We start from the raw sequence: 24,689 nt of genomic DNA on the forward strand, positions 1-24,689 counted from the left end.
GAATCCAATTCTTCAAGGCAGCATTCAACTACCCTTAACTATGAGACCATCCTTTCGCTTCCTGCACACTCCCCTGCCTCATTCACTATACACCGTCCTACTTCTGCAACAAATGAGGCAGGGTCCTACAGACAACAGCCTTCTTTAGTACACAGCCCCAATTCATCCTTACAGCAGGTCCACCCTGTGAACTGAATGAAATCAGGGGTCCTGCAGAAAAATAGTATGTGGCCACATAATTAAAGACTGTATAATAATACATACACACAAGGAAAATTAATTAAGGTTGCACTAGTATTTACTAATTTTTTGAGCGTTTGACTTTGCAATAGTAAAATTCTCTTATCATATTTTGTGTGGTTTCCTGGGTTTTTAAAAAAGCAAACTGAAAAAAACAAATTTAATCATGTGGCCTCATGTTGACATCCTTTCTATCCACTGCACACACCTCTGCCACTTGAGTTAATGCAGTAACTGATAGCTCTAATAAGTTATCCTCTACCTGGAGCAGCACAAGAGGGGGACTCAACACACCATTTCCACCTAGGTTTTACTGATATTTGCTGACAACAAAGAGATGGTGAGATTCAGGAATCCTGAGTTCCATTCTGGGCTCTGGAGGGGCACATGTTCTAGTAGAAACAGACTCTTCTGCCCATTCCCCCGAAAGCTGATCCCTCCTGCCATATCCCTTTCCCACCCATGGTTCATCATCCCAGTTTCCTGGCCCAGATAGTCCTAATCTGTCTCCTCCTCCCTCCCCACACAGGCTTCCAGTCTCAGTCTCCCTTTCTGAGCTCCAGTTTGTTGTTTCTCTACTGCATTCCCAGCTCCTTCTCTCAGTCTCTCCACTTCCTGGCCCATGTCTCAGTCTCCTTGCCCAGCCAGTCCCAGAATCCCCTTCCCCTATCTCCCAGTCCCACTTTCTCTTCTCCGCTCCAGCCAGAGTCTCACTAAATTTATCACAATCTATTCCTTTCCCCTCCTGGCTCCAGCTGTTGTCACCTCTGTATTTATATTAGACAACAACCTCCTCTACACTGTCTAGGTCACAGCGGGCAGAGAAGAGACACTCCCTACTTACAGTTCCAGGATCTAGCTCCATCCTGGCCTGGAGCAGCAATTTTAAGGAGGTCCAGCATTGCTCCTGTAGTGCTGGGATGGAGGGAGCATGCTCAGTTGCTCTGTGGGGATGGCATATGCACAGTCTGAACAGCACTAGGAGCTGTGAGAGGCTTTATGCCTAGTGAGGATGGAGTCTTCAGAGATTTTTAGCTCCTAAAATCAAAAATATATCTTGAGATTTTTCAAAGGCTTATAATTGGGCCAAGTTTGGGCAGATTTTCACATGGAGGCAATAGACACATCCCTGACAGAGGCCACTCCCTGACAAATTTCAATTTCCTTCTCCAAAGCATGGGGCTAATAGAGGTTTTCAAAGAAAAGCTCACCAGATTTTAACTTTGGCAAAACATCAGACTTTTCTCTAGCCTCATTCTCAGAAATGGCTGAACTATTCTGGCTGAAATTTTTGGGGATCTAAATGAGATAATATGCCCAGCGAGTTTTCCCTTATGCTCTCTGCACACACTACTAGCATGAAGCACACTACTAGTGCTTAAGTAGTAACGACAACAGAGTAAATGGAAACCACTGCGCAGAGGCTTTCATTTATAAAGTCAGAAGAAGTGTTCAAATATTGATGTTGCACATAAAACTTCATATCTGTCAATCAATTTCTATCTACAAGTAGTTATGAATCATTACACATGTCCAGTGACAAAGCAATGCAGAATTAATTCTAAAGCAGAAACTGCACTGTTTGGGAGCACACAAATATGGCAATTTGTTGTTCTTGTTTTAAAGGAGGGATGCTCAAAGCAAAAGCCAAGAACTAAATGCAGCCTCAGTCCCCACACTTCCTATAAATGCAAAGAGAAGATAAACTTGACCAACACCAGGTTTTCACTGACCCATCAGTAAGTCTGTAAAGCGATTTAAAGATTTAGTAGCACGTATTGCTGCCATTGCTGGTGAACTCAAACAAGCAATCTTTATTCAGCAAGGGAGACTCTAAAACAAGCTACCCTGCTTGTACACATTTACATTTGCTAAAATAATTATATAAGATTTATACGCAAATTATGCGCACCCTCAATGTGACAAAGTTTGGGTACCCTCAGTTCAAATCACAGCAGAAAAAAACCCCACAGAAATTAAAAGCAGAATTCTGAAAATAAGTGCCACGCTACTCTCAAGATTACTGGTGTGCTGCTGAGATGACTCCATGGAGCTGCTACAGACAGACTATGGGGAACTGAATTCTCAATGCACTATTCCCCTTAGAACTTCATTAACAGACCTAGGATTTAACTAGTGCTAGCAAATTATTTTCCAAGGGACCAACATGCACATTTCCCCTTGGAACACTACTTCTGTCTGGCTGCTCCTTGGGCACTTGAGAAAGGTTGTGTTTAACAGTACTACTAAGTTATTCTTCCTTAGGGAGGGCTGACTAATTTACTGTGCTAATACTCATTTGCCCTATCAGATAAATACATCACGTTATTCTATTTGGTACAGTTTAAAAAGAAATCCTAAAAACAAACATAAAAGTCCCATAAGAAACTGCTCACTCATAGCTAGGGCCTCATGGATTCTGCGATGCTGTAGTGGCATAATTTAAAATGGAATCCCCTCCATGCCTTGAAATCCACCTCCTGCTGTAAAATCTCAGCTTTCATTATTTAAAAATACGTTTCTAGCCCTTCATGGTGATAAGGATAACCATAAAAACACATGCTGAATGTAAGGGCATGTCTTCATATACAGCGCTGCAGCTGCGGTACTTTAGGCTATGTCTACACTGCCACTTTTGTAACTAAAACTTTTGTCGCTCAGGGTTGAGAAAAAACATACCCCTGAACGAGAAAAGTTTTAGTGACGAAAAGCATCAGTGTGGACACCACTTTGTCGGCAGGACAAAGCTACCACCCCTCACTAGAGATGGTTTTATTTTGTTGCCAGGAGAGCTCTCTCCCAGCGACAAAGAGTGACCACATAGTGCACCTTACAACAGCATGGCTGCAGCGGCATAGCCACGGTGTTGTAAGGTGCGCAGTGTAGAAACAGCCTTAGTGAAGATGTTCCTATGCCAACAGGAGAACTTCTCCAGTCAGCATAGTTAATCCACCTCCCTGAGACGCGGTAGCTATGTTGGCAGGAAAAGCTCTCTCACCGACATCGCGCTGTCTACACGGGGGGTTAGGTCGGTATAACTATGTTGCTCCAGGGTGTGGATTTTTCACACCCCTGAGCAACGTAGTTATACCAACATAAGTCTGTAGTGTAGACCTGGCCATAGTCAATGTAATGCCTGAATTTGCACAGGCAGAAAAAAATAGCTCAGAGGTGTGAACTGCCCCATTCATCTCATTGGTCTGTTAATGCTAAAACCCAGAGATGACAATTTACGTCATCATGTAACTAGATCACTGCTAGTCATTTTGGCAGAAACACTCAGGAAATGTAACTATCCTAAACCCAAACTGCCTCCACAGCTTCCAAGGCAGAAAATAGTAAAATAACATGGAGTTAGTATATTGACTATTATTATTTCTCATATTAAATATTTATATAATTAATACTTAAATATCAATGTTAATAGTCCATTAAAATTTAGGGATTTAAAATGTTTTGGAGCTGCTGCATAATTTCCAGTGTCCAATCCCAAAGTGCATGTACCAAAATTGACCTTCTAAAAGATTGTATGTCCAACTCAGCAAAGGTGTCGCTCATAGAAAAGAGAAGTTTATCTGGCTAGACAGGTGCACATATTATGTTAGCATTTCTAACCAACATTTTAAAAGACTTAATAAACTGCATAATTTTACAAGGACCTTAATTAAAACTGATACAGTCCTCAAATTAGGAACATGACAAAAAGTAATTCATTTCTCATTCTTATAGATAAAATTGTTTTTCTGAGATGGTGGACTAGTGCAGCAAATCCTATTCATCACAAGACAAGTATCTGAAGTAATAAGAAACGGATGATAGTTTAAACTTATAACAGCAACAACATGGGTCACCTGACAAAAATAACCACATTAGCTGGGATAAAAGCAATTAGCAAATGAAGAAAATTTCAGTTAGTAAGATCTACAGTTCCCTTACAAATTTCCAGGAGATATTACTCTATTTGGCCAGAATTTAAGGTTTGATTAACAAATAAAACCCCTACTCCTTCTTGTTGTGAAGACAACCTTCAAAAACTAAACTAAAATATTTTGTTAATTCTGCAACAAGAAACTAACAATGGCACCATGAGAGGTTTCAGTTGTCCCTATTTATTTCCAACACATTTAGGAGAGTTAAAAAAAAAGATTTATTTTACATGAACAAGTAAAATATAAATGATACTGTGCCAAGTCCATACAGAAGATGCAGTTTATACACACAAAAATAAGAATAGCATGTATTATTGTGATTTCCTATATCAAGGTCATTTGTCTTTTGTATAGCAGGCACAAATAAATCATCTTAGTACAGCCTAGTGAAACCTTATTAAAGAGAAGAAAAGACAATTTAGGGGAATATTAAAAAAGCTTTATGGAATATAATGGTGGTCAAATATGAACAATGCAGGACAGAAGAGGGAGGGCAGTGACAGCATCATGTGAGCAGATAAAAAAAACTTCTGTGCCTTCTCTATTAAAGATATCTTTAACTTTTGTGAAATATTTGTGGAGAAAATATTTTAAAAGGTGCATTAATCAAGGAGTGTGTAATAAAGCTATCTGAGGAGGAAAAGAAAACACAAACTATAACTAACAAGAAGAGTGAAAGAAATATGATGAGCTACATGCTTTGTAGATAAGATGACAGTACAAGTTATAGTAATATGCAGAAAAAGGAATGGGTAACAACCATAAGCAAAGGAATAGAGCGGTAGAGTTTGTGTGTCTTGTTGGTTCCATGTTTTCCAACTTATCTTCGTCTCTTGTGTTCCTGCATTTTTTAGATAGTGCACCAATCTTCCCATTGTTCATACTGAAAACAGTGAGTGCACAGTTATTCACATGAACCTGCAGTAGCATCCTGAATCCTCTGTTTTTGCTGTGGGAATTGGAGACAGAGCTCTGGTTCTACCACTACTTGAATCCACCAGCCATTCCCACCCAAGCAGCAAGGGAGACAATAGCGTAAGTGATACAGAGGCCATTTGAGCCTTGTGCTGGAGCAGCAACTACAGAGACCAGAGATGGAGGAGGAGGATTGCTTTTTGTTCTGACGTGGAGAAACTCCATGGTACACAGGCAAACTGCTCAGGTTATCCATTAAAGACAGGATTTGGGAATAGGAAATTCACACCTTATACCGTTCCAATCTGTCTGTTTTACTGGAAATCCATTAGACTCCTTTAAGTAGTCTCAATTAGTTATTGATTTGGTTTCAAGTGGAGGACCAGTAACCACATGAATCAGAACAGACTAATATATTTGCTGCTTTGTTCCAGTATCTCAGATCAATTGGAACCAGATAATTTTCACCTGGAATTGCCACTAGAATGCAGACTTAGGAAGACATCACTGCATCAATTCACAGTCAGAGGTTTTCCTCATAGCCACGAAGGACAGAAATATATATTTTTAATTTAAACTGATGGATAAGCCTCCCACACACAAGGAAGTTTTTTACTTATCGCTAACATGTTAAGCACTCCCAATTTAAACAAAGCTTATAAATAGGCTTGGCAGAATTCAATTTTTATAATTTCAACAGATAATATCAATGTTTATTGTCAAGCATTTTTTTCTAGATTTATTTATTTAAATTTTCAATTGCAGGAAATTATGGGGAGGAGATTAGACAATTGGGGGTCAGACAATCAAACTATCAACATCACATATCAAAATATAATATCCTTAAATCAATCTAATAAGTTCTCAAGCAGCATTTTTCTTACTTTGCCTATCTGTATATATCTATTATCATTGACAGAAATGTGTGTGTGTGTGTGTGTGTGTGTGTGTGTGTGTGTGTGTGTGTGTGTTGAAACAGATGATTAGATTTTTATCAGTAAATGTTGATAATCCTTCCAAGCCTAATTATAAAGTATTGCATGATGCCCACAGCACTTTAAAATCTAATATTTGCCAAATAGTAAAAAACCCGATCACATCCAAAATGAAACATTACATACTTTGAACGCCCAGTGGAATGTGTGCGATGCTTATTGTTCCCTCCATGTTCCAGTGCACCTCCATTTAAACCGGAAGGAGATTTGTTCCCTACAGTGTCTCTTTTGAAAGAATTTTCTTGGCTTGTAAAAGTGGCAATTTCCAAACGTTCCTGGGAATAGGTGAAAGAAACAAACAAGTAAAAGGATTGCTTCTGTCCTCAAAATGCATGGATTAACTTCACTATGCATCCTGTAAAATCACCTAGGTAAGGAAATGGTAGGTTTCCACTATGAGTACATATGTGAAGTTGGGGAAGAAGACTGAGAATCGGAAGGTTTCAGCATTATGCACTGGCATGCCCATAAAGTCATTTCATGTTGAAATTGAAGATTCTAGATTAGCTTTATTTAATCTGTTTGATATCTTTCACTTGGATAAATTAATACAGAATGTCAGTGCCCTGAAAAGATACAATAAGACAGATAAAATTCAGTATATACCGAATTAATTTCAGAAGCAACAGCTACACTTCAAGAACAAAAATAATTACTTAAATTTATGAATACCCATCAAAAATATTCCATAGAGAAAATTAAGAAAGCATGTGATACAAATGTATTCATTTTATTCTCCTTAGGTTTTATAATCATGTGCTATAGTGCTTATAGCAAATATTACAAAGTGTTCTTGCACATTAGGTTAAAAACAATACCTGTTTTGCTATTTCTTTCTTTTTTCTTCCTTCTCTCTTCTCCTCCTCCCTTCTCTGAATCTCATCAAGAATTTCACGTTGCTGAAATACATTTTACTGGCATTAGAAACACAAAACAAAACACAAAACAAGCTTTAATTTTACTTCTGAGAAAAAAGCTAAAGTATTGATTTTTCAAGGATTTTTAAAAGGATCTACTAATCCCAGATGCATAAATATTTCAGTCAAATCACTTCAAGGAAATGATAATTCCATGTTTAAAGAGAAGGGGAGTGGTAACAAAAGGAAAATTACTTTCAAAGACATAGCCTCTTAATGATGCTAAGAAAAGGAAGTTTTAGGCACGGATTTATTATACTCCAAAACAGAGGTACTGCAGGTAGGCAGGGAGATGTGGTATGAAGACAAGACCAGTTTCCAGGGTATCTGGTGTTCTGGTGTGAGCTAACACACCGACTCCCTTTGTAGTTGAAGATGAAATGCATTTCAAATATTTATATGGTCACTCTTATAAATAAAACTTTATATAGAAAATGGTTTACAATAGGTTAATAAAATAATCGATGTCCACAACAAGATCATAACAAGTAATATGCATTACTGATGGTTATAAGCACACCAGAAAAAAAGGTGTTATTGATGACTATAAGTCATTGTTATAAGGAAGCTATTACCCTGTTGCATTGTAACAATCTATACCAACTGATTAGCCATTTATTAAAATATCTATTAACTAGTAACCTTTATAAACTATTGTGACGCTCTGTACCTCGGGGGAACACCCAGCACCCCCATGTTCATCCTTGTAAAATGATTGTGTGGTTTCCAATACAAAGTTTGTCATGTTGGGTGTCTTTGTAAGGCTCATGATGCACTGAGCATTGTTGTTACAGTAATGTTATAGGTTATAATTTCATATATATAGTTATGAGGCTGAAAATGTATCCTCATGGCTTAAAGCAAGCCCAGGGAAAAACTCTCCAAGAGCAGAGCGGCAGTTCACACCTCATCAGGGCATGTATAGGACAAACCCAGCCCAGCCCCACAGGAACAAAGGACACTGGCCTAGGCAACAACAAAGGATCTGTTGGACTCTCGAGTGAGTCACCCCCCTTCCTTTGGTCAGTTTGGGACTGCAATGGGGTAATGCTCACCTGACTCTGAAGGGACCGGGGGGGGGGGGGGTGGAGGGTAAAGCCAAGAGGGAAGAAAGGACATGATAAAAGGGAGAGACGTTTGCCATGCTCTTCCTTTCTCTCCCACCTACATGTACAGACACCACACCAAGTGACTGAAGTGCTGATCAAAGAGGACAGCCTGGCTGAAGAGCAACGAGCCAGCCTGTGGTGAGAAGTATCTAAGTTTTTAAGGACATTGAAAGTGTCAAGGTCAGCTTAGAATGAATTTTTCTTTTATTTCACTTGACCAAATCTGACTTGTTATGCTTTGACTTATAATCACTCTAAATTTATCTTTGTAGTTAATAAATCTGTTTGTTTATTCTACCTGAAGCAGTGCATTTGGTTTGAAGCACGTCAGAGACTCCCCTTGGGATAACAAGCCTGGTACATATCAATTTCTTTGTTAAATTGACGAACTCATATTAGCTTGCAGTGTCTAGCAGGCACAGGGTGACCAGATGTCCCGATTTTACAGGGACAGTCTCGATTTTTGGGTCTTTTTCTTATATAGGCTCCTATTACCCCCCACCCCCTGTCCTGATTTGTCACATTTGCTGTCTGGTCACCCTAAGCAGGCATAACTGGACCCTGCAAGACAGAGGTTCCTAGTGTTGTGTCTGGGACTGGAGATATTGGATAGTGTCATTTGGTTGCACAATTCAAAGAGCAGCTTACATGCCAGATGCTGTGCGTGAACAGCCCAGCAGTGGGGGTTCTCACAGCAGAGCAGGGTAAGGCTGGCTCCCAGAATCAAGGATTGGAGTGATCTAGCAGATCACCGGTCCAGATAACACCAGAGGGGAACGTCACAACTAGTTATATATATAAGGATCCACTTATAAAGTTTACATATTCATAACAAACAATAAGAACATGAACATTTTAATTCTTTTACCTCCTGTTCCTCTCTTCTCTTAGCTTCTTGCATCCGACGCTGTTCTTCCTGGGCCAGTCTCTCTTGTTCCTTTTGCTGATTTTTTAGCATTTCTTCATGAAAAGACTTAGAAGGTGGCTTATTATATTCACTGAGAAATGACTGTATGTGGTCCGCAAGTTCAAATATCATCACCTAAAAAAAGAGGTAAACACAAATGACACCCAGTTTTCAAAACAGTTCAAAATACAAAATAATATAATAATGAGGCTTTAGAAAAGCAATAAAGTCAGTAGATTATCATTGATAGTGCTCAGTTAGTTGTATGAGAATTTAACACATTTCTCCTTATACCACTCTCTGTGAAAACTATGGTTATTAACTGTGACACGATGGTCACTAATAGGGCATCAAAGATAGTTTTCTCAAAAAATTTCACTAATTTCATTACAAATATGCAAACACTCTCCTGGATAAAACATAACTTCTTCCAAACCAAATTATTTTAATGGTATTAAGAATGTAAGAACGGCCATACTAGGTCAGACCATAGGTCCATCAAGCCCAGTATCCTGTCCTCTGACAGTGGCCAATGGCTGATGCCCCAAAGGGAATGAATAGATAGGTTATCATCAAGTGATCCATGCCCTGTCACCCAATCCCAGCTTCTGGCAAACAGAGGCTAGGGACACCATTCCTGCCCATCCTGGCTAATAACCATTGATGGACCTATCTTCCATGAATCTATCTAGCTCCCTTTTGAACCCCATTATAGTATTGACCTTCACAACACCCTCTGACAAGGAGTTCTAGAGGCTGACAGTGTGTTGCGTGAAAAAATACTTTCCTGTGTTTGTTTTAAACCTGCTACCTATTAATTCCATTTGGTGGCCCCTGGTTCTTGTATTATGAGAAGGAGTAAATAACACTTCCTTATTCCTTCATAATGTTATCTCCAGCATAAAAACTACCTTACCCAGAATCATGTGTGTTGGCCACACATGCATCAGCCTCTTGTGTTCTCTCTGAGTCAGTGACAGACACTCAGGGCCGGCGCTTCCATTTAGGTGACCGGCACCAGGATTTGGGGGGTGGCAATTCGGCGGCGGGGGGTCCTTCCACGTGCCAGGTCTTCGGCGGCAATTCTGCGGCGGGTCCTTCACTCGCTCCGGGACCCGCCGACGAAGTGTCCCAAAGACCGGGAGCGCGGCAGGACACCCCCCCCCACCGCAGAATTGACGACAACGACCAGGAGCATGGAAGGACCCCCGCCTAGGGTGCCAAAAACCCTGGCGCCACTCCTGCAGACACTAATACGCTGTGTGGCTGACACACAAGATTCTGGGTAACGTAGTTGATCTTTGCTATGCTTCTGCCAATGGGAGCGTGGGAGGGGCAGCGTCGGCCGCCAATGGTAGGACAAGGGGAGTATGAAGCGGGGGGCATGGTAGTGAAAGCGTAGAGCCCAGGCAGCGCAAGGTAGAGGCAGATACTGGTAGGTGGGTCGGAAGGTCAGTATGTCAGGGAGGGGATTATGCCCCACTCTTCTCCAGGCCTTGACTGCAGGAGCAAGAGGATGGATGGCGAAGGTTCAGGGATGGAGAACAGCCCCTCTCACCTAGGGCCTCAATGCAGCAAGGGGGGTTCAGAGATCAGGCAGGGTGGTTCATGCCCCATTCTCCCCAGGCTTTCTGGTACAGCAGGAGGGGGATGAAGGATGTCCCCTCCTCTTTCAGGACACAGTGGAGCAGGGAGGGGGTGGGCCCAAGGGGTTTTGTTCTGCTGCAAGCATCTTGCCAAGAGCGAGCATCTTGTCTCCACTTTACCAGGTGTAACTATGGTTATGCCTCCCTGACCACTGCCAACAGCCATGTTTACTATAGCCCCACTGGGGTGGGGCCCGGAGGAGGAGGCAGCTGGAACTCTGCTCACCTTGTTGTGTACTCTATAGAGTACAGGGCAGTGCACTGAGTGGGATGAGAAAGATGGAAAGATATTAGTGGAGGGGCTGTGGGGACATTGGAGGGATGGGATGCCCCTGGAAGGTAATCTGAAAAATGTTGGCCAGTATGCTGGTGACCTAGGATGAAAGGCAATTACCTGTCCCATACACCATCTAGTAATGGGCTTTTCAAGTCAATTAACCCTTTGAGTGAAAGACACTATTAGCTCTCCAAAATGAAAGCAACAGCACAAAGAGGGTTTCATCTTTTCAGCTGAGTGATCTACTGATAAACCCACAGCACAGGGTTTGGTTTCAATTTAGGTGTGCATGTGACTACAGCACATTAAACTGTCTGCCTACAGGGAATTGAAATTTCCAAGAATCTTAAATATTTAATCCCTGGATTGCTTGCAATAATGAAGCCAGTGTGGAACAGAAGACATAGCACAACATGAACACATTTGCTTGTGCCAAAAGCAAAAACACCCTTCCTACGGCATCACTGAACCAAAAGCAAGTAGAGAGAGAGAGAGAGAGAGAGAGAAAATAAAGAAGGTATTTTTTAGAATGTTTGTTTAGAAATAAAGCTTTCCACCTACTGTTTAACACACCCTTACTTAGAGTAGGAAGATAAGGACCCTGCTTTGAGGGGTCCACATAGCGGACCACAATCTAATAAGGAGGCTCTCAGGGATCACCCTCCCATTCCTGATAGTAAGGATAACCCTGATTCATGATTGTATAATATTTTCCTGTAGCAAGTACAGGAAATTGCACACATGGAACAGTAATATTAGGAAATTATTTGATTATTTTAGCTCCTTTTAATGTGATACAGCAGCTAGAAGGAATGAGGAATGTCAACATGATGTGACCAGTCACTTCTCCGTGGACCACCAGCAAGCGCACAGGGGACCACGAGGGTGCACAGATCGCAGTCTGAGAACATCTGCCTTAGTTCAAATATTGCTTTCATTTATCATTAACACATCTATTACAAAAATCAAGAGTACAATGTTGAACTGTTAATTCCTAGAAGGTACCAAAAAGTTTTGTAGTAACAATTCATTACTAAACACAATTTGAATGAAAAATTATCTAAAATAATTCTTATGAAAGTAGCTATCAGAGAACATATTAAAAATAATAGAACAAGAATAAGCTGTATAAATGGAAAAAGAGGTATATGTGCCAAGTGAACTGGCATATGGTAGCAAAAATATTCTCCTGTTTTAATACATTGTAGGAGTTACTGCTGCTTATTTTTTTTCCCTTTTAAAGGTTAAAACAAGCAAGTTAAACACAAACATATTTATATGTAAAATATGCACATGCACATAAGAAATGCATATTGCAAACACTACTTTTACAAAAGGCTTCCACATTCATTGTCAACCATTTGGATCATTTCAGTATCTATTCAGTCTACATGGATACTGAGTTTGTAAAACATTTACATTGTTGCCTGTAGTTAACATACATGAAGTGTTTATTAAAATCTGAAAAAAGTAAATACAAAATCTATATTTTGTAGTATATAAATAATCAGAATATTTAACTCCTGTCTAACTAGTACTTTTCATGCATAGATCTCAAAGTGCTTTACAAAAGAAGGTCAGTATTAATATCCCCATCTTACAGATACGGAAATTGAGGCACACAGCCATGATGTGACCAGTAGAGTTGGGGTTAGAATCCAGATCTCTTGTCCCAGAATCCATTGTTGAGTGCACCAGACCACACTGCCTTTGCCTTCACCAAGTAAAAAGTGTTTTTGACTAAATAGTTACAACAAATTTTAATTTCGTTGTAAAAATCAACAAACTGTATAAAATCCTCTCAATTTTATAAACTGCTTGTTACTTTCTATAAGATGACAAACATTCTAAGGGTATGATCTTGCAGTCCCTAGACAGGCAGCGAATGCAAACGCAGTCTCTATGTGGTTTATTTTTGCTGGATGCGCACACTGAACTTTCCTGAGTTGAGAAACCATTCTGGGAAGAACAGAACCCTCACCCTGCTTTACTATAATCTATAATCACATTCTAGTTTTGATGTATTTGTAGTTCCTTATTTTGATAACATTTTACTATACATAATTTTCAAGACTATTTATGATCAATTAGGCTTTTCACAAAGTGAGAGTTCTTACCTCTCCGCAGCGTTGTTTTGCCAATTCTTCTAGTTTGGATTTTAACAAATCAATGTTTTCATTTGACAAACCTTTCGCATTTTTCAGCTGTATTTCAGGGACACTGGAGAAAAAAGATCACAAGAAATGTTCTCTTATTAAGGATAAGGTGTACAGACAGATAAGGAGACCCATATAGGCCACATGACAGGTCAATAAGAACTTTTTTTTTTCTTTTCTTTTTTTTCAGGAACCCGACCATTGTCATTCAACACTCAAACAAGTAATACTCTATCTACAAACATGATTATAAAAAAGTTCTGCTTTATATTCAACATAATCTGAATTGCTTGCACACAAATACTCAACAGTTTCAACTAGCAGAACCACCATCAGGGTAACCCCACAGTTTGTGACAACTACAGTTCTAGCTCAATACATTATTTTTTTTAAAGGGATGTACTGAAAATGCAGTACATATTTCTAGCATAAGATATGGCAGTTTTGGATTTGCTGATTTTCCTTTTTCTTTATGTAAGCAATATATAATTAGTCTGAGGAATACACTGCAATAAAGTACATTCAGATAAATAACCAACATTTTTTAAAAGCTGAGACATTTATAGGAGTAAGAAAAACATCTGCAGTTATACTATCTTAAACAAAAATTATAATGGTTATCAAGCCTCAAGCTTCAGGGTATAATGAAATCATCACTTGATCAGGAACAACATTTCCCTTCCCATATGTTAGATCATTGCACAACTGGGCATACTATTTTTCTTTGAGGTATCTGACACTGGCCACTGTTGGAGGCAGATGGACTATTGGGGTGTTCTGACACAACAATACTTGTCCAGAAAATTACTAGACCAAATCCCAGTAGCGGCTGATCACCCACAACAACAACCCTTTTCATAATTCAAAGGAAATATCCATTAGCCCTCCAAAAGGCTAATTCGGCACAATACAGGACCAGCAGATGATAGAACTATGATAAGATGACAGTTTTAAAGTTGAAGATTTTGTTCCCCATTCAGCAAGGTACTGTGTTAACATTAAATTCATGAGTTGTCTCAATGATTTCAGTGGAAATACTCACATGTTTAAAGTTACATATAGCTTAAATATCTTGCTGAATTAGTGCCTAAATCTCCAATTGGCAGATGCATCTCTATTACTCACTGGCAGCTACATCACAGAAGGGATGAGGATACTTCTATCTCAGATACATGTTTTCGGATGGATTAATTATAGAGATAAGGTTACCCACTTTTATACTTCAACACTATATGTCTAACGAATAGAGACACATTTAAATCAAGGCAAGAATAAGGGCAATGAACACAATGTTACACTTCAACTTTCATTTTTGTCAAGGAGAGAATAGAGAAAATATTAGAAGACTATATTTTGATTTTCACTCACGTATCAGGATAGGTTTGGGGACATTTGACCCACAAATCAACTTTGGCATAAACTTCATTGTCACCTGTCAAACCCTGAGGACGCAGAACTAAACTGATTTCCGGAGGCTGTTTTACCTAAAATATAAAACAAGACTTTTAATTTAAGCAGGAACATCCCATCCTGTGTTATGGAGGAGGTCAGACTAGATGATCCCAATGATCCCTCCTGGCCTTAAAAATCTATGAATTTATTTACAATTGATTAGTGAACATGTGAACTAACTCCATTGATTATCTTATTTTAAACAGTTCAACCTTAGTTTATCCGGCCTATGTGGGAAGATTCATGGAATAAGTGGAGATAGAGATATTCTGAAGAAGTAGTGTCCTACCATGGGTCATATTTAGGTAAGAGGGAGTTCTGGGATTAATGGGTGAGGTTAAACAGTGGGTCACTATATTTTAAATGGAGAAAGGTATGTGAAAAGTGACTGGCATTTTTTTTAAATGAATGGAATTTAGAGTTATTTGTGGAATGTCACAAACAGCAAGTTAGAGGGGCATTCTACAAAGAAAGAAATCTAAACTTACGCTTAGGCCTTGTCTACACTGCCACTTTACAGCACTGCAACTTTCTTGCTCAGGAGTGTGAAAAAACACCCCCTGAGCGCCGCAAGTTTCAGCGCTGTAAAGTGGCAGTGTAGACAGTGCTCCCAGTGCTGCTAGCTATTCCCCTCGTGGAGGTGGTTTTTTTAAAGTGCTGGGAGAGCCATGACTACACTGCCACAGTTGTTAGTGAAGACATGCCCTCAGTGTTAAGCCTTCACAGCTACCATATAACCCTGCTAGAGCACAGAGATGGAGCTTTTTTATTTTAGGCATATTGGCAGAGTTTTGCTAACTACTATTTTCTTTCTTTCCTTTTCAGTTTTTTTAAACAGTCTTTGTAAACTGACTTCAAAGTAAAGTGGAAAAAGTACACAAACTTTTTGACACTGGGAGTCTGGATTTACTGAGGAGAAAAGCCAGAAGAAAAGTGAGTCATAGATGACAAACATGGTGGTACAAAGGAAAGAAGAGCTAGCTGGAATGACAAAGGAAGAGCGACAAGAGGAAAATACAGGCTAGAAACATTCCAACGCCCCCACCATGTTCCTCAGGGCCAGGAGTGTATGGGCTTGTCTACATGGGGACACTCAGGAAAGTTAATGTGAATCAACTAAAGGTGTGAAGTTAATGCACATAAGTTAAAATATGTTAAACTACCTGTGGATTCTCTATTCAGGAGTAAAGTAGCCTTAGTTCACTATAATTTAGGAAAGATTAAGTCCATATTGAAAATATCCACCTCAAGTTTCAGTGAGAATCAAGAGATATGGGGAGTGGCAGATATAAAAGGTCAGGGATGGCAGTGATACTTTCAGAGACACTGCAGGTACTCCTGAGTAGCAAAAGAAGGGAACAGACATGGGTAGGGATAAGTGAGGTTGGAAGTGGCGAGTCCAGCAGAGAAGTTTGTAGGAGTTGGGAACGGTAGAAAGGAATGGCCAGGGCTGAGATGATATCACTGGAGGTGAGGAGGAAGCAGCAGAGAATATGTGGGAAGAGACTATGACATCTAGAAGGGGAATGGAAAGAATTAGAGAAGAGTAGGGGACTGGTCATGATATTAATCAATCAGTTATCCTAAGAAACAATTATTGTGAAATTGAAAGTTAGTGTGAGCCAAATAATCAGGGAAATATTATATGGTGAATCAATTATAGCATGCAACAAATATGCAGAGAAACAACAGTAATATGAATCAATGCAGAGAACCAGTTATGAGGTGAGTCAAGTAAGCAAATAGGTATGTAATTAATCTATTAAGGAATTAATCAACTACAGAGGAAATAAGAATGCTGACAATTAATTAAAAAGCAAATCACATATGCAGAGTATTAATTATAGACAGAATTAAAAAAGGGTGGTGAGGATTAATTATAAAGTCAGTTATATAGAGGGCCATCAAAGAATTGGAAGACAATGGGCGACCAGTAAGGAGGCTGAATGCTTCTGGTGTTCTTGAGAAATCAAGGACTTGGTGATGTCAGCAACCACATTCTAAAAATGTTCTGAAGGCATGCCCTGCTCAAAGGGAGAAATGGTGGCTGATCTTGGCAGGGCAATGATGTGCCTCTCTCAAAAGACTGCTGAGAGACTAGCTAGGGTGAGAGAACTGAGTTACTCAAATAGGGAAAACAGTGAGGCTTTACCTCCTAGTTTAATCTAGGAGTTACTCAGACCATCACAAGAGAACCACCACCAAAACTTTGTTAATCATGAATAAAGGTATATTTGTTAAGGATCATATGAGTTTAAAGACAGTTTACACAGCACACAATCAGTATTTTTATACACAGAACTGTCAGTTTAGCAGCAACCTTTGTGGGGAGCCAGTAATAAAAAGTTCTAAGTGACAGTCCAAAATGATCTGTACTTTACATAGGCTTCTGGAAGAGATGGATGACATTAATTATACAGCATAAGAGTGGAATTATCATATACAAAAATGTATCAGTTTAGCAGCTGCAGGTGAGGATGGGAGGGGCTTTCCTTTAAAGTCAACCCCAAATTATCCTTTTATTTCACTTACATCATTCTAGAACATGCAGGTGATAATAATTCCCTGGTGCCATTAAGTAAGTGTCATACACAAATATCTTAGGTTAGTATCAGCTTGATGGGGAGGGAGTGCCAGGGAAACGCATTCTTTCCTTGATAGATAATGAATCCATTAGTTATGTTTAGAAATAGCTCTTGGGAGAAGAACAACGGGACAATTCCCTTTCGTCATCCCAGATCCCTATTAACAGTCTTGCTCATTTCTGTTTAATGATTACTATATACAGAACTCTCAAGTGGAGTTCCAGATAGAGGAAAGGAAGAAATCCATTTTAGCCTTTACTACACTAGAGAATTTTAGCAAAAACTTCCCACCAACTTTCAGTGGTAGCACCCGTGGCAACCCTAGTCTACACAAGGGGTCAGCAGCTTCTTAGTTAATTGTATTAATTCAATTCAATATTAAAGCTGCTCCTTGAAAAGTTTAATTAATACTGTGATCGAAAGCCCAGCACTGGCTTGAGTTTTGGCTATAGCATGCAGTTAAACAGATCATTTTTGCTACACCTCCCTAGCATAAACGTGGCCTGAGAAGTCTGTCTGCTCAGTTTATCATTATTGTTTTAACTTTCCACTGCTCCTGTAGTGCCAAACCAGTGCTGGTAATGCTAGCGGAGGCAGGCCCTGCCGCTTACACCCTGCTCCGCAGGGGAAGTAAGAAAACCTTTGCCAGGTTTCCAAGAAAGGTCCCTCTGGTGCACGGAGCTGCGCTGGGGGGACACGCTCAGAACCTTGCAGTGCAGCGGTAGCTACAGACGCCTGCCTGACAGCGTGCCAGGAACAAGGCTCCCTCCTTTTACCTCCCACGGGGCTCTCACGTTAGCACCAGCTCCGGGGCTGCAAGGGAAGGGAGCAGCGCACATCTGGCTGGGCAGGCCAAGCAGGGACCGCCTTGCGTGCTGTGCGAGAGGATGTGGGTTAGCTCAAGCAGTGGCAACGCCCCCTCCATGCAGGTCTATGTGGAGAGCAGCAGAGCGACGCGGGGTCGAGGCAGGGGGGGGGGCAGGAAAGGGCCCCCGGGTGGGGGGTCTGTACGGAAACCCCGCCCCAGGCTCCTCGGAAGAGGGGAAGGGCAGGGCAAGGGGACACCCCAGCAGGACACAGTTTTTGTCGCAGCAGTGCCAGGTTACCCGAGCTCCCTTCAGGGCTCCCCACCCCACGCGCCGGGCTGCCTGCGGGCGGCGGGGGCTCGGCCAGGCACCCACCCGGCCGCCCCACGCGCCGCGCTCCCTGCGGGCGGCGGGGGCTCGGCCAGGCACCCACCCGGCCGCCCCACGCGCCGGGCTGCCTCAGGCCGCGCGGCTCGCTACCTTCCAGGGCCGCTCCTGCCGCAGGTCTCGGAAGTCCTGTCCGTAAATGGACTCCAGCACCTGCAGCTCGTTCTCCTGGCGGAGCGGGTAACTCTCCGGGGCCTCCTCCGCCGCCGGCGCGCCGCTCACCCGGGCCATGTCAGCTCTGGCAGCGGGAGCCGCTGCTAGCCATGGCAGGGCCGCCGCCAAGCACTGGCCGCACCGGGCGCCTGCCACCGTGGAGGCGGCAGAGGCCCCAGCGAGAGCGCGGCCCTTCCACCTTGGGAGCCGGGCTCTGCTGCAGGCCCCACCCGCCGCTGGTGCTGCCCCCCGCGGTGGCAGGAGGAGCCGCCGCCTCTCAGGCCCTGTAAAACGAGGGCCTCACGGCCTCCTCCCTACAGCTCAGCCTCGGGACATGTCCTGACATTTGCACAGCGCTTCTCCACCTCAGCCCTGATACTCCCAGACCCCGTCTGACAGATGAAGGGGAAAGGAAAGAACAAGACTGGAGCACCCGCGGGGGAAATGATACTCTGAACTTTACTAGAACTGGCTCTCCAAAAGTCCTCAGTCTAAGATTGTAAATATTTCAAAGTCTGTTAGGTAAACGGATAGTTTCTAGTGTTTATGAACCCTAGAGACTTCTCATACACTTTCTTTTGGGGGTGTGGGCACAATTAAGATCGCAGCCCCATTTTGCTAGGTGCTGCATGAATACACAGGAAGACGTGGTCCCAGCCCCAGAAGCTTAATAAAATTATATTTCATGCAGTGCATAGCCAAGTTTCAAAGCTGTATTAAGTTCATGTTCAGCTGTAAACTTTTGAAAGACCAAACCTAACATTTTGTTCAGATTTACAAACAATCTCCATTCCTTGAGGTGTTGGTAACGCTGAGGTTCCACTGTATTTTTAAGGTGCTTAGCTAGCCTCAGATGAAAATAATTATAGAATGGCAAAGTATGGTTACTATTAATAAAGACTATATTGTGCAAAATCTTGTTACATTGAAGAGCTGTTAATTCATAAAATCTTATTATTCCTTAATATAAGGAAACGAGATAAAATTCGGTAGACATCAAAATCATTGCAGAAGCAATTGTTATATTTCAGAAGCAAGAATCACTTAAAACTGCAGATAATTATCATGCCTGCTCTGTCCTGACACATTTTTCTCAGTGCTCCTAGTGTATCTCTGCAGATCTTTCTAGGGATAGGCACCAATTCTGTGCCTGCTCCGGGGCTGGAGTACCTGACCCACTGAAAAAAAAATAGTGGGTGCTCAGCACCCACTGGTGGGCCCTACTGATCAGCTCCTCCCCTTTTCCCCCAGCACCTTCTGCCCACTGCTGATCAGATGTTCAGCAGCGGGCAGGAGGCGCTGGGGGATATGGGGAGAAGCAGGGGCAGGAAGAGGCAGAGCGAGGGGGAGGAGGCTGGGAGGGGTGGGGGCGGAGTGGGCACAGCAAGAGGCGGGGCTGGAGCAAGGTAGGGGTGGGAAGGGCCTGGGGCAGAGCGTGGGTGGAGCACCCCTGGGAAATCAGAAAATTGGTGCCTATGTTTCTGGGCATGCAGGAGTTGGACACGCATTCTGCACTCTTTTCCTTTTCCAGGTAGTTACAACTCCAGGTAGTAAGACTCACCAGCAGGTACTAGACAGCTACCCTCTAATGCCTTCTTATATAAGGAATAGCAGAATGTGCCATTTGGTAGTAGTTGTCTCCAGGGAATAAACAGAAGTGTAAATATTTGCATCAGTCCCTCTTTATTTTCTGTGAAAAAATATTTATATACAGAAATATATACAGGAATAATGAATAAATGGACATAGCCTTCTTTAGACACAATATAGCAGACAAGTGAGTTTACTGCAAAAGTCATTTATTTAGCTGCAAACTTAAGTGGCATATGACAAATATGGCAATTTCCTGCAATATCTTTGGGAGATCTTACTAGTTTATGTATCATTGTGGGCCATGAGTGAATGTAATTCCATTAGGGAGGGGGACCACAGCCCTCCAGGAACTAAGAAGAGTGTGGAGGGTTGTAACAGCTGGGGTCCAGACACCCCCATTGGAGAGCAGAAGCTCTAACCTCCTCCCCCCAAAAAATAACCAGTTAAATCAACCGATTGTATGCAAGAGAGACAAGGTAATATCTTTTATCGGAGCAACTTCTGTTGAGAGAGACAAACTTTCGAGCTTCAGGTCTAGAGACCCAAAGAAGAGTTCTGTGTAAGCTTGAAAGTCTGTCTCTCTCACCAACAGAAGTTGGTACAATAAAAGATGTTACCTCACTCGTCTTTCTAATATCCTGGACCAACACAAGTACAACACTGCATCTGACAGTTGTATACAATATTATTGTACTATAACACATACTGAGTAAGGTCTTTTATGAAAGGTTGTAATGTTCTGAACTTGATGGTCATTATAAGTTATGAATACAGACTATGGTTATGAATGTATACATGGGCATATAGAGAAAATTATACATTTTAACTGTGGTACAACTTTAGCATCATCTCACAACAGGACAGTGAAGCAATCAGGCAGGGAGGTACTACACCTCTACCCCGATATAACGCGACCCGATATAACATGAATTCTGATATAACGCAGTAAAGCAGCGCTCTGGGGGGGCGGGGCTGCGCACTCCGGCAGATCAAAGCAAGTTCGATATAACGCGGTAAGATTTTTTGGCTCCTGAGGACAGCGTTATATCGGGGTAGAGGTGTACCTCCCAAACCAGTTGTTTACATGAAACCAGCTTCAAGTACCCATTCCCTGTACAACCCAGGAAAAGTCTAGGATGGGCCATTAAAGTTAATAGAAAGACATTGTGACAACTGGGGATTTCCCCACTTTGAATAGGTATAGTGACTAAAGAAAAAAAAAAAAAAACCCTGCAAACCCTTTTAAAATGGAAGGAGTTTGAAGTGAAAGACATCCAGAAACGGAGGGACAGCCTCTAGGCAGGAAGCTGTCAGTGAAACGTTGGATCTGTCCTATAGTTAAAGATCTATAGGATCTGTTCAAAGGCGTTAGGTAACTTGTATTAGAAAAGGGAATTCATCTAACATGGAAGTGTAAAGCCTGTGGTTGCATCTTTATGTTTATTTACTGTGTAATTTGTATGTATTTGCTTTCCCTTACTATTTTGTCTTTGCATCTGTGGTTTTTCTATTAAATAAACCTTTTGTTTATTTTTACCCCAAGCACATCTCTGGTGTGGAAACTAGGTGGAGTTTGGGGACCAAAGTAAGCTGGTATCTGAGGAGCTGGTTTCATGCCATAGGGGGTGATGAACCGAACAGGAAAAGTCTGAGTGTCTGATAGTTAAAAGAACTCAGGGAGGACAAATTTGTAGAAACTTGGGACTGGAAGGGCTGTTGGTGTCATTTTGCAAGGAGTAACTAGGCTGGGGAAGCCAGACTGAGACCTTGTGCTTGTGGGAAGACTATTCTTTTATACTCCTTCTTAGCAATTTGTCCATGTTTTCACTTTGTGTAAGATTTCTTTTTGATTTTCAGGTTGTTAAAGAGCTATATACTTTAACATGAAGTAAGTATGGCTTACCCCATGTAATTTTAATATACATTAAATCAATGGACTTTACTTATGTGGCATATACAGAATAGGATAGAGTGCTAAAAATTAAACATGTGTATGTAATGTTGTAGAAAAAAAATGTTTCATATTGCATAATTAAAGGCAGGGCTGATAGCACCACATATTAAGGTTGCCCAGCATTTCCTATCATAAGACCCTGTTTTCAGTTGCTTATAACTTTGCTAAACGGTAACCATTCAGGTTGAAATTTTCCATGCTAGATGTCTGTCTCACACGGAATGAAAAGTTTCAGTCAAAATGGTTCTGCCATTTCTGAGGGCAAGGCTAGTTAAAAATACATTGTTTTGCCCGTGTAAAAAAAATTCTAGTGACCTTTTCTTTGAGAAGCTCTAATGCCCCCATGCTTTGTAGTAAGAACTTAAAATGTGGTGTGGGGGTGGCCTTTGTCTCAAGGGTATGCCTTTTGCTATAACTGTGAAAATCTGCCCAACTTTGTCCAAGTTACAAACCTTTGAAAAGCTGTAGTTTGCACATGCTCAGAAGAGACTTGTTCGAGGTTGAAAATCTCTGAAAATTCCATCTTAGAATCATAGACTTTAAGGTCAGAAGGGACCATTGTGATCATCTAGTCTGACCTCCTGCACAACGCAGGCTACAGAATCTCACCCACCCACTCCTGTATCAAACCTGTGTCTGAGCCATTGAAGTCCTCAAATCATGGTTTAAAGACTTCAAGATGCAGAGAATCTTCCAGCAAGTGACCCGTGCCCCATGCTGCAGAGGAAAGCGAAAAACCCCCAGGGCCTCTGCCAATCTGCCCTGGAGGAAAATTCCTTCCCGACCCCAAATATGGTGATCAGCTAAACCCTGAGCATGTGGGCAAGACTCACTAGCCAGACACCCAGGAAAGAATTCTCTGTAGTAACTCAGATCCCACCCCATCTAACATCCCATCACAAGCCATTGGGCATACTTACCATTAATAGTCAAAGACCAATTAATTGCCAAAATTAGACTATCCCATTATACCATCCCCTCCATAAATTTATCAAGCTTAGTCTTAAAGCCAGATATGTCTTTTGCCCCCACTGCTCCCCTTGGAAGGCTGTTCCAGAACTTCACTCCTCTGATGGTTAGAAACCTTTGTCTAATTTCAAGTCTAAACTTCCTGATGGCCAGTTTATATCCATTTGTTCTTGTGTCCATATTGGTACTGAGCTTAAATAATTCCTCTCCCTCCCTGGTATTTATTCCTCTGATATATTTGTAGAGAGCAATCATATCTCCCCTCAGCCTTCTTTTGGTTAGGTTAAACAAGCCAAGCTCTTTGAGTCTCCTTTCATAAGACAGGTTTTCCATTCCTCGGATCATCCTAGTAGCCCTTCTCTGTACCTCTTCCAGTTTGAATTCATCCTTCTTAAACATGGGAGACCAGAACTGCACACAGTATTCCAGATGAGGTCTCACCAGTGCCTTGTATAACGGTACTAACACCTCCTTATCTCTACTGGAAATACCTCGCCTGATGCATCCCAAGACCGCATTAGCTTTTTTCACAGCCATATCACATTGGCGGCTCATAGTCATCCTGTGATCAACCTACTCTGAGGTCCTTCTCCTCCTCTGTTACTTCCAACTGATGCGTCCCCAGTTTATAACAATAATTCTTGTTACCTTCTCAAAGAAGGAGATCAGGTTGGTTTGGCATGATCTACCTTTTGTAAAACCATGTTGTAATTTGTCCCAATTACCATCGACCTCAATATCCTTAACTACTTTCTCCTTCAAATTTTTCCCCCCCAAGATCTTGCATACTACAGATGTCAAACTAACAGGCCTGTAGTTGCCCGGATCACTTTCCCCCCCTTTCTTAAAGATAAGGACTATGTTAGCAATTCTCCAGTCATATGGTACAAACCCTGAGTTTACAGATTCATTCAATATTCTTGCTAATGGGCTTTCAATTTCATGTGCCAGTTCCTTTATTATTCTTGGATGAAGATTATCTGGGCCCCCCGATTTAGTCTCATTAAGCTGTTCGAGTTTGGCTTCTACCTCGGGTGTGGTCATATCTACCTCCATATCTTCATTCCCATTTGTCATCCTACCATTATCCCTAAGCTCCTTATTAGCCTCATTAAAGACTGAGGCAAAGTATTTGTTTAGATATTGGGCCATGCCTAGATTATCCTTAACCTCCACTCCATCCTCAGTGTTTAGCGGTCCCACTTCTTTCTTTTCTTCTTATTTATATGGCTATAGAACCTTTTACTATTGGTTTTAATTCCCTTTGCAAGGTCCAACTCTACATGGCTTTTGGCCTGTCTCACTTTATCCCTACATGTTCTGACCTCAATAAGATAGCTTTCCTTGCTGATCACTCCCATCTTCCACTCCTTGTAGGCTTTCTGCTTTTTCTTAATCACCTCTCTGAGATGCTTGCTCATACAGCTTGGTCTACGACTCCTGCCTATGAATTTTTTCCCCTTTCTTGGGATGCAGGCTTCTGATAGTTTCTGCAACTTTGACTTGAAGTAATTCCAGGCCTCCTCCACCTTTAGATCCCCAAGTTCTTCAGTCCAATCCACTTCCCTAACTAATTTCCTTAATTTTTTAAAGTTAGTCCTTTTGAAATTAAAATCCCTAGTCACAGATCTATTTTTGTTTATCCTTCCATTTAATTTAAACTGAATTAGCTCATGATCGCTCAAACCAAGGTTCTCCC

At 41.5% G+C, this 24,689-nt stretch overlaps 1 protein-coding gene and 1 long non-coding RNA gene across 4 annotated transcripts in view; one reads left to right on the forward strand and one right to left on the reverse strand.

Annotated features, from left to right (window-relative positions):
- The window catches only part of EIF2AK4 (eukaryotic translation initiation factor 2 alpha kinase 4), a 72,037-nt gene extending 53,312 nt beyond the window's left edge, over positions 1 to 18,725 (reverse strand). The window contains exons 1-6 of one of the 3 annotated variants that reach the window (XR_010600650.1): positions 18,415 to 18,699; positions 14,460 to 14,575; positions 13,053 to 13,155; positions 8,974 to 9,147; positions 6,898 to 6,978; positions 6,206 to 6,354 (exon numbers count right to left, since the gene is read on the reverse strand). Coding sequence is in view for 2 of the 3 variants with exons in the window: in XM_008163160.4 (XP_008161382.1) it covers positions 6,206 to 6,354; positions 6,898 to 6,978; positions 8,974 to 9,147; positions 13,053 to 13,155; positions 14,460 to 14,575; positions 18,415 to 18,552 (761 nt within the window). In the remaining variant the exon portion in view is untranslated. Of the gene's footprint in view, positions 1 to 6,205; positions 6,355 to 6,897; positions 6,979 to 8,973; positions 9,148 to 13,052; positions 13,156 to 14,459; positions 14,576 to 17,904; positions 18,036 to 18,414 lie in introns of those variants that run through there. The other 2 variants (XM_008163160.4, XM_042841809.2) reach the window with 2 other exon arrangements.
- Positions 13,296 to 15,502, forward strand: LOC122172331 (uncharacterized). The gene is made up of 3 exons (XR_006172534.2): positions 13,296 to 13,428; positions 14,750 to 14,848; positions 15,369 to 15,502. It is a non-coding gene; the product is annotated as an uncharacterized LOC122172331 (long non-coding RNA).
- Positions 18,726 to 24,689: the final 5,964 nt, after the last annotated feature.

This window comes from Chrysemys picta, chromosome 4 (genome assembly GCF_011386835.1).
Source record: "Chrysemys picta bellii isolate R12L10 chromosome 4, ASM1138683v2, whole genome shotgun sequence".
Lineage (NCBI taxonomy): Eukaryota > Metazoa > Chordata > Testudines > Emydidae > Chrysemys > Chrysemys picta.